We start from the raw sequence: 16,147 nt of genomic DNA, 5'->3' as shown, positions 1-16,147 counted from the left end.
AATCGATTTATTTTTCAAGCCACTAGAATGTATTTTAATATCTGGGTTCTACCATGAGAATTTTTACAACATCGGGACCAGTGACGTCACCTCAGGTTTTCGTCACATAAAACACACTGACCGCTGGATTCCATCATTAAAAATACAAACACATGTAGATCTATCAGTGTATTTGCCGAATAAACGTCAAAACAAGCTATTTCAAGCCAAAAATATGCCCGTGCCGTCTATGATACCATCTGGGTGACTACAGATCACCATTGGATCTGATGTTTCAAAATCTATTTACTCGGTTGGAAAAAAAAACTCTAGAAAAATAAATCAAACCATTCCCGGGCCACTGTTTAGTCGTCTTTCGTATGATATATACTTTCAGTGTTTTCTGGGAAGAGGAATTAGGCAAGCAAAAGAAATGTTTAATTTATGTTGGTAAATGCGCAGGCGCAAACTTAATCCAAGCAACTGACCTAATTTGCCAGGGGTTTGGTGTCTTAACAGAAGGAGTCAAGACCAATCGACCAAAGTGGAGTTGTAAACAGCTTCCAGGAAAGTTCCGCCATCTTGGCAATGGCTTTTCTTTTCTAGTGCACAAAATGACCCGACATAAATTGGATCAAACCGCGAGGGCAAATCTGTAACATCCGGTTGGGAATATCGTCGCTTGAGGGGCACTTTGCTAGGCTCCTCTTCATCTTCCACCACTTTAAACCGATTTCGATTTCTTTGCCACGTAGACCGAGACAACCTGATTCAACTCGAACGGTTTTAAGGCGAACTGCATTACGTCGTGGTGCCCCTCTCCAACGTACGTATGGTTAGTCAGCTAGCCAGGGTTACGTCAACTTAGGCGAGCGATAACCGCCTACAAATTCTTGAAGGGCCCGTGTAATCGGATTCTGGCGACATGCGTGGGTTGGTTAAGTTGGTATGCCGTTCTTAGTTCATTTTTTTAAATCTGATGTTTGTTGGAAGACAGGCGACCTCGCTGGCTCTGATGGTTAAATAGTTAGATCTTTGGCTCGATGGCCCTTGACTAATGAGATCGCCTTTGAAATGCAGGTCTTGCATCTTCGATAGTCATGATTTTTTTCAAGTACCTGATGAAGCTTGGTGGAGATTTCAGTGGCCTAGGGATTAGCGTGCTGAAGCAGTACAAAGATCCACGTGCCTTTGACCAATGCCGTCGGTCAGGTGAGACGCTCCCGGGTCATGGCGCTGCGCTGGCACGCCGACCCTAGGCAACAGAGGCCACTGATTCTATGTTTAACAAGTTGTTCTCTTATGTAATGGAGACTTGAGTGTAAGAGGTAAACACCCAGCTTTAGCAAGTAACTAGCAAATATTCTCACGTGACTACAGTCTTGTACGGCATATTGGTGGAATACGCGTTGTCTTCCGCCAACGTAAGACTCCACAAACTCACGATCCGGGGTCCATACCTTGGGATAAAATCTGCTGCTCGTCTGGCTCAGTCTGAAGTAAAACATTTACCTGTTTGTCAGAATTATCGAATTCCAGCTTGTTCATTTTGGGAAGTGATGTATACGGCTCGTTTAATTGTACTTTCTGTTTTAAGTATTTTTGTATGGCAACAAACATTTTACTTCTTCCAATGTTGGACCTCTGTCTGTTTCTTCGGAGTGGGAGAAGTCAGATGTTTCAGTTCTAATAAGAAAAAAGACGACGGCTACTATAATAACAACCTTCAGTGAGATTAATTCTAGGCGTCAAAATAGACATTCATATACCAGCCGTGAACCAAAAAGGACTTTCCAGGCCAGTGATCGCAGTGCCAAATCCCAAACACAAACCACCAAAAAGCTTCGTGTTTAAAACATAAAATTAAGACGTATTCATGCGAAAACAAGCGATTCAGTAGTTTTTATCGATATTGGAAAGGGGCAAGGGGTATTTTAGCCGAATGAATGAAATCATCATGAAAAGCGTTTACCATGCTATTTCAGACCTAGTGATCTGTATTGCGACAATTCAATGTGTTAGGCGTCTAGATCATGTAAACTGATATGTTCTGCACACGTACAACGTTTAGTAGAGTTTTGCATGTGTTCTGTAAGGATTGGGGTTCTTTATATGGACTGATGTGTTTCGGACTGATATAAGCTTGTGCTGTTTAACATTCCGCACACTATATCAATTTGGCGACTGAAGCTTTATGTACATGTCTAGAGCTTATCTTGGTTAGTTACAGGAACCTTCTTGCTACACAGATACCGCATTTCCAGGATCAGCCCCAAACTGTTTACAAAGAGGGCGTGTGATTTCCTCGCAATGTTTGTGCTCCGTATTGGAGCGCCATTGATTCGAAATCAGCTCTCTTTCCCCCCTGACCTTGGACATGGTAATTTAACAGTCCGGATCATATTAACCGAGGCAAACATTGGGTGTTCTGTGGGTCTGATCGAAGACAGCCGTATCCATACCCGTGATTCCTGTAACAACTTTGCCCACTCGGAATTGTGTTAGTGGGCTAGCCACGGGACTCACGTTAATTTACTCACGTGGACCTGACGTTTTGCTTCCAGCTATATCACTGATGAACTCTGCAACTAGGCCTATTCAGTTGAGACTGAAGTCAATAAAATAAAATAAATAAGAAATACACTTGCGGTTTGTCTCATTTGCGAGAGGCAACAGTTTAAACCCGACTTGTCCCCTGCATGGACAAAATGGATTTTTGGCGTTTTCTTATTGAAGAAAGATTTGCTGGAATGTGGTAATGTTTTAGTGTTGCCCCAATTATGGTGTCTCTGTGTACATACAGTGCGAGCGCGACATTTTAGTGCTCTCTTATTTTTGTTCATGCATTAGTGTCGTCCAATTCAACGCCTCTTTGAACGTATTACAAGGCAGTCCGGATCCAAATGTGGTGACGTTTTAGTTATGCAACATTCACATCGTGTTGTGGTATGAAGGAGATTGCATCCAAAAGCAAGCCATTCTCCTCCTAAGCTATTTCAAAACTCGACTTTACCTGTTTGAATGCAAAAATAAAGGAATCCAGACAACAATTGGGTAAAAAGTTGTTTATGCAGCCATGTCACGTGCTTTCCCAGTAGCCCTATACTGACATAAAACGGTAAGGGAGGTCACTCCGAGGACATAACGTCACAAATCAGGAAGTGTTTCTCTGATCTTCCACTTACGAAAATGATATGAAGCGACATTGAGAGTTTTTTGTTTGTTTGTTAGTTTTTCATTGAAGCACACTTTTCTGGTTCAATTTAAAAATTTCCTCTAATTGCATCTGTAGTTGAACGATAAAAATGTTTACAAAAGTATGGATCACAAAAGGTAATTCAATTTGGTCGAATCATACACAAATGCTTCTGAGTAAAAGGCGGTTAATGCTCCTATTACAGAGTTAAAGTGCCGTTATTGACGTGACCTCGTTGACATATGATATCGCCTTTTGCCGCGGCCGCCCGTATCGGAAGCTCAGCAAGTCCTGGACAGACGACAGTCTGACATTTGATGGCTTACCGTTGAGCGAATGCACATTTCATTAGACTAACAAAGGTAATCGCATTGGAGCTGTAGGGCTCATGGCTTGAACTATTATACGTCCTGAAAACATCGTGTTCCAGATAGAATAGATAGCTGGTTACGTTCGACATGCCTGCTAACACAACTGTGGGCATCTGACAGACGGGAAAACTGGGGTCTCACTAGGAATGCAGGTAAACAGTTGGTAATATATGGGGGGATATACAGTGGGGTATACAGTGAGCGATATACATTGAAGGATATAGAATGGGATGTTCAGTGGAGGTATATAATGGGCGACATATAGAGGGCGATGTACAGTGGGCGATATACAGTGGGGTATACAGTGGGGGTACACAGTAGGATATAGAGTGAGGTATACAGTGGGTGATATATAGTGAGGGATTGACAATGGGGATATACAGTGACTGATATATGGTGAGGATATACAATGAGCACTATGAAATAGGCGATATACAGTGGGGGCATATAGTGGGGGCATATTCCTTGTTATATCTCACAAAACCACACACCGTAAGGCTGGCCGCCGTCGTATGAGTGAAATGTTACTCAGTACGGCTTAGAACACCAATCAAATAAATGATTCAAAGCCTCTGTGTACTGTAAATATAAAGGTACTAGTGAAAACCTGAGATAAACGACTCAGAAAATAGTCCAGAACAGCTCAAATGACTGAACCAGATAATTAAGGTTGCAATCAGGAAAGAATATTTAAAAAAAAACTTATTTTATTTTATTAAAAGGATACAGAATTGACGCTGGCTGTACGGTTAGGTGGCGTTGTGGTTTATGGGTTAAATAGTGCAGTCTTGGTCACGCTTCAATAAGTGTACCATACCTAAAATCCACCTTGGCCAAGGCATAGTCTGGGCTTCACACCTATCTCTCAAATCAAGGAATCAAAATCGATTCTGTATCTGATCAAAGGCAAATGACACAAAAAATGAAGTATATGTAAGATGAAAGACCATTACCGGCTGTCCATAAAATGCTTCCATTTATGTTTTTTAGAATTTTTGCAACTTAAGCTAAGAAAAGACCTATACTTCACATGAGTGTGTTCTTTTATCATCAAGAAAAGAAAGCACTCTATTCTACATGTGGACGTAAACGTGCACACGTGCCAACGTAAAGTGCGGTTGCTTTCTTTATACACAGTACAATATTTACCGTACGATACTATTCGGTACTCCACTATTACTGTATATTGCACGGCTTTTTACACGGCGACCGCTCGGCTACCGCGCAGTAACTGCACTGCGACAACACGGTGCCGAACAGAAAAGTTCCTGTTTCAGACAATTTTAAACGTGGTAGTACCCCGCAGGACTGTGAGGTAACCGGGCAATGCTGTGTGAATGGTGCACAGCACTTTGAAGTAACCATGCAATAATGTGTGACTGAGGCACAGCACTTTGAGGTAAGCGTGCAATTCAGTATGACTGAGGCACAGCACTTTGAAGTAACCATGCAATAATGTGTGACTGAGGCACAGCACTTTGAGATAAGCGTGCAATTCAGTATGACTGAGGCACAGCACTTTGATGTAACCGTACAATATACATTATAACCGTACGTTATATACATGAGCGAAAAAGCCAATAATCCTATACCTGAGTGTCTAATTGAGGTAAATTGCCAAGTGATCGGATTTCACTGGTTATGTGGGACCTTTTTTTTTTCAAATATCACACTGTTACCGATGATCTGGCTTTACTCTCCATCCTGTATTTTTTTGGGGGGGTTTTGTTTGTTTTTGTTTTTTTTTTATATAGTTTACACCGATATCACGTAGGCTGTATAACACAGCCTTACCTTATACATACATGTGACCAAGTATATGACGCTGTATGATGGATGGTCCCCATAACAATGTATACAGCGTGTGAATGGGACGTAACCTGTCGGATATTATCACATAGTGCAGGCTAGGGGCCGATTCCACAAAGTTGTTTCTCACTTAAGTCAAAATTTAAAACCTCTGTACCTCTGTTTTGTTTTTGTTACTGTAGGATGAAATTTGTCTTAAAGTCAGAAATGACTGCGTGAAATCGACCCCAGATTCCACAAAGTTATTTCCGACCTATGCCAAATTGTGTAGGTCAAAAGTTTGTCACAAAAATTATTTTTCTTACTCGAAGTTGAACATTTGGCAGTTTGGTATTTACGTAACAATTTTGTTAGCTAGAGGATGGTCAAGAGCTCAACATTTCTTCATTTTTTTTCCAAAGCTAAGCTCTAAAATTATATTTCAAACTCTCATTTAAATCAAAATGGCTTTGTGTACTTGACCCCAGAAGCTATCTCGCAGAGTTGTCCAATTTGCATACGTTTCCGAACAGAAAACCCCTTCCACACGGGTCTAGACTCTTCAGTATCATACCTTCGCGGTATGGCTGTGAGGTGTGTATTCCCATTGACATGCGACCAGATCACGTGCCAAGGTCGTCGATATTTCGTAATCCATACAATTCCCCATGTGGTCGTCAGAGAGCTGACATTTGAGGGCTCAGCTCTGATTCCCACTTACTCTCATTAGTCCTACATGGAGGTGGACAAATTAAATAATCCACAATTCTATGGATTGGCAGCAACATTTGATATAGGTCAATAAGTCGTTACAGGAGAATTTGGTTAAAGATCAAGAGCCAAAGTCGCTTTGGTTTCCCGCTACAAATGAATTACCCCAATGGAGATATATCAGAGGGCATGTTTCCAAGAGTTTTTTCTTCAGTATAAAACCACATATTGGAAGCTGGATACAAACTTGTCAGAAACTGTACAAAAACAGCATACAGTCAGGGGGTCAAACTTGTATGCATATATAGTTACTTCACATCGTTTTGCGTCGTACTATAATCGTAATAACCGTAACAATTTTTCAGTCATATGGCGACGAGGAGAATACACAGACTATTGGTCACGTGGTTACTCAGTGAGAGGGTATGGAAATATACAGTGCCAGTAATCCTCATATTTTGGGAGGATTCAGTCACATATGACGTAAGGTGCAGGGTTCTAGAATATACACGTTCCCATGCAACGTGACCGATGCTGTCCGGTGAAGAATGGAGTAATTTGTCTTGTGGAAAGGCGAGTTCATGTCACCATTACTGAAGTATCATGCCAGAGACACCATACATGACACCCCGCATTACACCAAGTCAACCAGTCCGTTTCCTTGCTCTAACCTCACAGCGCTAAGCGCCAAGCAAAGCAGCAGCAAGTATCATTTTTAAGGTCTTTGGTGTGAAACGAACTGGGTTTGATCTCAAGTCTATCAAAATTATGGATTTGATGCACATATTTAAGAGAGCTAGTTCATGTACATACAGTCTACATATTCTACAACAATCAAGGTTTTGATCATACTCTACAACGATCAAGGTTTTGATCATACTCTACAACGACCAAGGTTTTGATCGTGTTTTGTAGAATATGTCGTCGTAATGTATTACAAATTATAGCTTAACGCTACATTGTCAATATGTCGACCACGATTGCCCTAATGAACTGGCCCTTGTAATGGACATCGAACTAAGGGAGTGGGCGGAGTGACGATCTGGATATCCCTAGGTAGACTTTAGTATGGCTGAACAAACCATGAAGTAAACAAGAGCATCTGAAGAAACAATACTTTATCTCAGATGTCTCATTATTCTTCTTTGCGCCAGGCCGATGGTTGGCGTCGACCATGTGGTCTCTGTAGAAACCCCTTGTGCATAAATGTGTGTATGAGGCAGCCACAAAGTCGTATATACCGATGTAAGGAGTTCTTGCAAAAGTCGAGTATTCATTTACAATGGTCGTTCTTGTGAAGTAGGTGCACTATTGGCTTTTCACGCATTATCACGCAAGATCTGTAATATTGGAACATAGACTGTAAACGTGAATTTGCGAGTCACGTGGTCTGTCTGGCCGAGAAAAGTCAATAGTGCAACTTAATGTCAGGTGGCGTTTAACGCAACATACTATATCTGAGAGAGTAAAATACGAGCAGCGACGACAGCTTGGTGGTTAGGAAATGGTCACGTGTAACCGCGCATATACACTCTCCTGCTAATTTATCAGCCCATTTTGTTGTTTGACATTAAATATTTACATGCAAGCCGGAATGGTCAAATGTAAAATCATTACTAAAGCAAAATTAGTGACAAAAAACAGTGATATTCAAGCCAATAATTACATTTATTTATTTCTTTGATTGGAGTTTTACGCCGTACTCAAGAATATTTCACTCATGCCAGCATAATGGTGGGAAAGCGGGTAGAGCCCTTAGAAAACCAACGACCATCGACACGATATTGACAGACCTTCTCAAGTGAGGCCGAAGAGGAAGCCAGCATGAGATGGACTTGAACTCACAGCGACCGCATTGGTGAGAGGCCCCTGTGTCAACGTGCTGCTCTAGCACTGTAATCACTACTCCCCAATTATTAAACGTCACTTGTCTATTTAGAATCAGTGAAAGTGTTGACACGTCACACAAGAAAACACAAATTTTTATTTATTCACTTATTTGATTGGTGTTTTACGCCGTACTTAAGAATATTTCATTAAGACGATGCAGGCCATCGTTATGAGGTGCGGATGATACTTGTGGGTGATAGGTAAAAACTTCATCGTTTGTACAAGCGATTATCCATTTGAATCTAAGCGCCGACAGAGACATTCGTATTTATTAACCATCTATAACGTTCTTTCCTGGCTAAGCTGTCAAAGAATTTTTAAAATGTATACACTGATATTCATGAATTCGTGTGAAGAAAAGCGGTCAACAATTTTCAATGATGCCGGAAAGGCAACTGGAATGCAGAAGTTTAGAGCACTTTCAATGCGTTTTGTTGACTTGTCAAAAAAAGATATTTGAAAGCGCGTGTTTCCTGTTTGAGCGGTAACCATCACTCTTTAAGTGAGTGAGTGAGTACTTGCGGTTTAACGTCGTACTTAACAATTTTTCAGTCATATGACGACGACAGAATCCTTAGAATGCGTGTAATGTCCCTCCTTGTTGCAGGACGGATTTCCACCGCTCTTTTATCTAGTGCTGCTTTACTGAGACGCCTTACCGAAGACAAGTAAGCCTCTTCACCCACATTATACTGATACGTGTCAACCAGTCTTTGCATTTCCCCTCAATGCTGAACGCCAAGTGAGGACGGTACAGCTTCCTCTTTCAAAGTCTTAGGTGTGGCCAGTCCCAGGATTAATCTTGGATCTACCGTTCCCAAAGTGGACGCTCTACCAAATGTGCTATTGGGGCCGGTTACTCTTCAAAGAGCATCACTCTGGTTCGTAAAGGGATATGGAGACGACAACCAGATTCCAATAGGTCAACAGATCAGTTTTGCATAGAATAGAATGAAAGTAATTCCGAATATAGAAGTCATTACATTCGTCTATTTTTCGGTTTACAATATATGCGTGTATAAAGACAAAAGAAAGCATGGTAAGTCAGCAGAAAGGCAGAAATGGTCGAGCGTGAATCGCATAATATTAGAGGTATAAGACCTACTGCATGAAATACCGAGGACAATAAAAATAGAATGTATAGTGTAGAGGCTTGGTGGGTGTGGTGAGGGGGTGAGGAATGGTGGTAAAATCATGCAGTAAATAACAATATAAATAAAACAGCAGGTATGGGTGAAACAACAAGACATGTATATGTAAATGTGTCAGATTGTCTGGCAGGGTTTCACCGACAGACTGGGTTTAGAATAAATTCTTGACACAAGTGCTAATGTCACCACATAATTTGTAGGCCATATCCTATGCCATTACAGTCAGTGGTAGTGGACAGTAAGGAGCAAGCTTACAGAAGCAAAAACGTCAAAATGATACAAACTTCACGTCAAATACTGTTAAAAGCTATTTGTATATATCAGGTTCACTGTTCGTCTTGACTTTCCTTTAAGGAGAAGATGACATTTTGACAATTTTTGTTATGATGGGCGCTTTGTACCATCTGGTGGTACAATGGATCTCACACACATTCAGCTCGCTGTACCATTCGATGGTTTACTACTAGAGCCCTTGATACCATCTGGTGGTACAATGGATCTCATACAAATTCAGCTCGCTGTACCGTTCGATGGTTTACTACTAGAGCCCTTGATACCATCTGGTGGTACAATGGATCTCATACAAATTCAGCTCGCTGTACCGTTCGATGGTTTAATACTAGAGCCCTTGATACCCATAGCCGTCGTATTACTAAATATATTCCCACGTACATGTAAAAAAATTTGTCGTTCCCTAGGAAGTGCTTTTCTGTTCTAGGTTATCTGGTTAAAATCCAAGCACCTAAACTGTTAATTTTATCCATCATACCGTTACAACTTATGCAGTTGTTCTTAAAGTACACCTGTGTCAGATATACTTAGATTGGCGGCAAATTAGTAAGCTTATTATGTGCGGTGGACACTAATTTCCAATTAATCAAAAGATGGCTGAGTTAGTTTAGCCGTCATTTGTACCAGCACTGCCAAGCCGAAGTCTCTCACTGGCTCAGAGCTTTAGGGTGCTTGGCGTGCCGCACATGTACTATGCGTGCACCGGTAAAGGTTTCGCGGGCACGTGGTGCTTCTTTTCAATAAACAGTCTAGCACTGAATGGTAACCCTGTGGAAACAAACAGAACACAAGATGATATAGGATGGACGTGGAACAGAGTGTAACTGGCCGCTATCGGCTTCCACCCTGGCTCTCACATTTCTCTAAGCTTGTTTAATTCTATCACAGATGTTGAAATGCAATCTGCGGAGGGAGAAAGAGTACCGCTAGGCCTACCAGCACTTTTAAGTCACGTATCGGATTGACTTAATTCTGGCGCTCCTACCCTCACTTTTATCGTGAATGAAGTAGCCAGATTGGCTACTGTACTGTGGTTAGATTGGCTTTAGTTACACGGATCGTACTGGAGAGTTCATCCGCGCGACGAAATTTCCACTTGACCACACTAGTCATCTGGTCATTTTCCGTGGAGCCGTGGTAAGAGTAAGGGTAGAATCTGGAGTGTAGGAATGAGGAGAGGCTAATTGAATCAGACTGGACTACAGTTTCACTGGGGGCTGGTGTAATTATGGCGCAGAGGCCCCTGGGGTCAACCCCACGCCGCTGCTAGCCCAATAGGACAACAGCCTAATCACAGTTTCTCAGCGTTAATGATGACTGTAATCGATGGAAATGAATTTATCGCGGCACTATTGAAGTCCTTGATGAAGGGTGCGTCTTAAAGCCCCGGTGAATGAGATGAGGCTTATTCGTCACGTGATGGGGAAAATCAGGTGTCAATTTCCCCAAAAATTTCGTCCATAAGTTCCTGTATTTGAATGACACGTGTTTAGAGTTTATTTGTAAAGAGAAAGTTCCCTACAAAGTTTTTTAATAAGAATGTGATATTAAATAAAACAATGACTCTAACATGCATGGGGAAATTCAATCACTGTTGCGATTTGCAGATTTTTCAACGACTTTCTACAGGTTTGTTCCAGCTGTGTGGATTCATCTACCCATTAAACTGACCTTCATCGTACATGTTTTGTTTTTCATCCCAGTTTGACGTTAAACAAGAACGAATAAATATAGAAATCAAACCTTATTCAAAACGTGTATATACTTTCAGTGTGTATTGTATCTCATTGAATCGCGAGCGTGTTCTTTGAAAACATTGACCTTTGACACATTAATGCATCTTTGTCACGATATGGCTGCCACATCTCCAAAAGACATAATCATTCAGTCAATGAGGCATCATAGCAAAACCCAGGTAGTCACTTTTGAGATTAAATATGCTGTGGTCGCTGTGGTATGCTGTGGTGTTCAAATCTACAGAATCTGAATTCTGCCACCCTTTAAGTTCATTATTTAGACTTAAGAAATTCCACAGAAATAAGTGACAAACACTGATGGAAGGATGGACTTGATATATTGCAGCGTGGGCAAAAAACAGAGTTTATGCATTCGCGCTTTATCTGCTGGAAATGTAAAGGAAAGTAGACATGCTCCGACGCTGTTCATCGTGATTACACAAGGCATAGCCGGAAATGGCTGAGACTTTAGTACATAAGCCTTATGGGTAATTATATGCTAGCATTGACAGTCGTACACAAGCTGAACGATGGATGGATCCGGCAACACTGTAAAAAAATGAAAATTTTGGAATAGTTCTGTTGTACGCCAAAGGCTAGAGATACATCACACGGTGCCTTTTAGAAACAGAAACGTGTCTTAATCAGAAATACATGGTTTTTACTGTAGAACTATAAATATTTCTGCCCGGCATGACAAGCACTGACATTATACAAACAAACAAAAAATCACGCCTGTAGCTTAATTTATCAAACTGAATGATGAAGTGGCCTATTGGTTTAGGTGTTGGACCTTCAGTCACTAAGACGTACGAGACGTGGATTCAATAACATTTTTGGACTCGAGTTTTTCCTTATTTTCTCCCGAGTTTTCGTGGTAAAGCAGTCGATGGTGCACTTTATGCGCGGTCTTGCATGTCTGTCTTTTTTGATATTTCTTGGTTCCATGTATATCATAGAAAGCGATATTTAAGTACATGTCATGGGCGGCATGTTAAACAGTACTGCGTGCATCTAGGTCCCAATATCTCGATGAGGACCTCCCACCGTTGATGCACTGTGTGTGTGTGTATATTATAATCATGTATTACAAAATTTATTGTGTAGTAGTGTTTTGTAGAATCAATGTCATGGAAAAGGTTAGTATCTCTGTAAGTATGTTTGGGATTTTATGTCATACTTAAACATATTTTCAGTCACATAACGACCATGAGACACTAGGTGATTGTTCATATACTAGACCTTCTTGTGGTAGGACGTGTCCATGTTGTCGCCACTTAAGTATCATACCGGGAACACCAGACATGACACCAACCCAGTCAGATAATACTGACAACGGGTCATCCAGTCCTTTTTCATTGCACTAATCTTTCAGTGCTGAACGCCATGCGACGACTTTGGTGTAACCCGACCCGGGTTTGATCTCAGGTCTCCCCGACTTGGACTGCATGTAATAAGATGAGTGTTTACGTACATGTAAAGCACAAAGCATGTGGGGAGATGCTCTGTGTGCATGATAACTACCGGAAAGTAAACAATTCACACATATTGTTTTATGTATGAAGCTGTTTAGCATCCAGATGTCTCCAACGGGCGAGCTCTTAGTGGCCTTGCTACCACATCTATATCTTGGGTAGGTCATACGTGAAACATTAGGCATTTTCCCTCCGCACATGACTTGAAATCTTTCTCGATGAGCGCATATTTTAATCTGCAGCGCTTGACTACTTGAGTGATTTATATTGACGAAGTTAATGATAGACTTTATCAGCATGCGCAGTCATTACTCTGTTACAAACACATGATTTTAGCCAGCGGTATTATTCAAAGCTCCACCAAAGTTCTCCACTATCAGTTGATCCTACCTAAAAGTTGCCAACATTTCTATCACAGATGTGGATATCAATGGGCGATCATAAGATTAGTAACAATACGACGGGTGCGGTAATCCGTTTTCAGTGACGTCCACAAGAGATAAGTTTGTTATTAGTCCAAAGTGAAACTCTATTTCAAAGTCCACCGATGATAATTGTTCATTCTAGATGCAAAACGGTGATACCTCGCTTGAGGTTTGGTAGCAGCCGTTGAAAAAAAGTATCCTCACATCGATATGAAGGTAAAATCAGTGACGCCTATAACAGTGGACAATGAAACATAATCTCGGTTCGTTTTTCGTTTTCGCTCAAACTATATCATAATTCTCCAGACTTGTCTTGTACTGGTTTAACACGAGGCCAAAATGATTTTTGGTACATTTACGTCAAACGTAGTTCTTCATTTTGATTGTGCAAAAACAGTGCGACACGGAACGTTTATGAAACAACACGCAAAAAAAAAACAAGACAAAAAAAACCAACAAAAAACAGGACAAAAAAAAAGGGCAACTAACAGTGAGAAAAAAAGCCGACAGGTTCTGACAAAAAAAAATACTCTGGCTAGATAATATGCTGGCTGCCAGATCTGATGAACGACAAAAAAGAAGCATAAATATTTTATTGCTTCCTGCAACCTATATAAATAAAAGGCTGGCTGGAAAGCGCATGATGCTTTTGAGGCGACTTTTGCCAGACTAAAATATTGGATCTATAATTTAACCAGCCTAGTACATCGCGTATTTTTGTATCCCTACAGTTGTCATGAAAAAATACTTTCAAAAATTTAACAGATCCAAGGCATTGTTGAGGTGGCGGTAGATTTGTGGGGTATGGATACAAATAATCTTTATTCCACAAAACAGAAAACCGTATCATTAGGACCGATCTCATGCTGAACGTTTTGAGCTCCCAATTTGCTTGACAGATGGTATACGAATGTCTGTTCTGACGCATGGATTCAATTTTTATTTTACCGGCTGTCGTGGCGTAGTTACTACAGCTTTTGACTTTCAATCCTGAGCCCAGTTACACAAGAGTTTGGTCCATCGGTTGGCCGAGTGTCAGTATATTAATGGGCGAGGACGCCGTGTCTGGTGTCTTCAGCGTTGTGTTGTGGACTATTGCGATTGTTCAAAAAAATGTTGAAATACGAAATTAACACACCGAAACAAGCAAACAAACTTATCTGATTTCGTCCCTCATGGAGAAATGTTTGAAACAGATGGCTTCAGACTGTTCACAGTTGTGCTTAAATCGTTCCCTAAATGCTAGGTATTGTTGACGTCAACCATTGTCCAGAGTTATTCGGCTATAAAATCTGACGTGACATCCGTCAAATTCCCTGGGAATAAAAAAAAATTACCAATTTTTGATTTCGTCTTTTGTATAATGGCATCCAGAGTGGCAGACAGCTTTTAACAATGGCTGACCGGTTTCTCGTCTGCACACCCGTCTGTCTGTGATTCTGTAGTTTGAACTTTCCCTCTTTCCTTTTGCCATCCAGTTGTAATTTACCGATCCGACCTCATTGTCAGCTTATATGATAGAAATACAAGTTATCCGGGATTACCCGTCGCATTTCTCCGACAATCGATGCTAACGAATTTACGTCCTGAGTAAAATATCGGCTCGGGTGACCCGGCTAGTCGTGTGCCATCACTTGTCATTGGTGCGATGAGGTTATAGTGCTGACGGCATACAGGCAATCCGGATAGCCGTCTTTCACTGTCTTCTTAGCACACGCAACTTTCAATCCCCCTTCTCCCGCCTAAGAAGCATATTTGCTGCATTTATAAAGAAAAACGTTGCTTGTTTCTGTGTTCATTATTTTTATTCATCATTTTTTTCCTTTTCTAGTGTTTTGGGGCTGTGGGGTTGGGAGAAGGTGGGGAAGTGTGGAGGTGGGGGGGGGCAAAAATCACTTGGTTAAAACATCTTTCTTCATCACACGGCAGATCATACATCTTGATGACAATGACAAGACACGCCAGATTCAAACCACAAGGTAACCGTTGAGGGTGACAGAGATACATCGGTTTTGCGTTTGAACTTGTTTCCCTTTTTGGACTTCCAGTTCAAAATCTAATTTGAATTTCGTGCCTGGAATATCTGAATGTTAGGAATCGTACAGGGAATTTTTGAGATTTTCCTATCTCCATTGCCTCCTAGCCTGTCTTGACAGTACGCTGACAATGCCTCCATGGGGCTGTTTAACATGAATTACATTGCAGAGTGAGTGAGTGAGTGCTAGCGGTTTAACGTCGTTCTCAACAATTTTTCAGTCATATGACGACGAAGGAATCCTTTGGGTGTATGTAATGTACCTCCTTGTTGCAGGATGAATTTCCACCGCTCTTTTATCTAGTGCTGCTTCACTGAGACGCCTTACCGAAGGCAGGTAAGACGCCCCGTCCGAGCCATTATAGTGATACGTGTCAACCAGTCGATGCACTATCCCCTTCATGCTGAACCATTGCAGAGTGACTGTCGTCAATAAATTTACACCTAACCGTCTGCAGTGAAAATGTTGATCAGTTACCTGCCGAGGATGGCTGGTTTTCTCCTGGTTCACGTTTTTCTTCTATTCATGAATTTATATCATTCGAAACACCGTAAAGTAGACACTACTCTTGAACTATTCATCTGGGTTTAAACGTGTGGGTCTCGAGTTTAGTTTAAAGTTGTGGTTGTATAACGCTTTTGACAAGTTAATCCGTTTGTCACGTTATCCCACATTTTAAGCACCAAACAAAGCTAATCTGTTTCGTATCATAGTTCGGCTAACTTATGTTGTTGTTGTACATATACAACAGAGCAAACACATGCTGGAAAAAATGATTGCAACTTTCAATACTTTTGTGTGATTCATACATACATTTTAAAACAAAGCGTTCAAAAGTCAAAAATTCAAGAAAATTTTTGGTTTTTAAGACGTGTAACCTAATCTCCATGTTATTGCTCTCAAACAGCCCTCGTCAGAACAAGTTGTACACGAGTGTTCACAACAACAAGTTGTACACGAGTGTTCACAACAACAAGTTGTTCGCGAGTGTTCACAACAACAAGTTGTACACGAGTGTATACGAGTGTATACGAGTGTGTATACGAGTGTATATGAGTGTTCACAACTGTACACGAGTGTTCACAACAACAAGTTGTA

The 16,147-nt window shown here is 41.0% G+C and overlaps 1 protein-coding gene across 1 annotated transcript in view; it reads right to left on the bottom strand.

Moving 5' to 3' along the window:
- The window catches only part of LOC135462989 (uncharacterized), a 92,208-nt gene extending 90,681 nt beyond the window's left edge, over positions 1–1,527 (bottom strand). The window contains exon 1 of the mRNA XM_064740314.1: positions 1,424–1,527. Within this exon, the coding sequence (XP_064596384.1) occupies positions 1,424–1,527 (104 nt within the window). The remainder of the gene's footprint in view (positions 1–1,423) is intronic.
- Positions 1,528–16,147: the final 14,620 nt, after the last annotated feature.

Source organism: Liolophura sinensis, chromosome 2, assembly GCF_032854445.1.
Source record: "Liolophura sinensis isolate JHLJ2023 chromosome 2, CUHK_Ljap_v2, whole genome shotgun sequence".
NCBI classification, from domain to species: Eukaryota; Metazoa; Mollusca; class Polyplacophora; order Chitonida; family Chitonidae; genus Liolophura; species Liolophura sinensis.
Note: the sequence above shows the minus strand (reverse complement) of the source record. Positions and strands in the feature narration are given on the sequence as shown.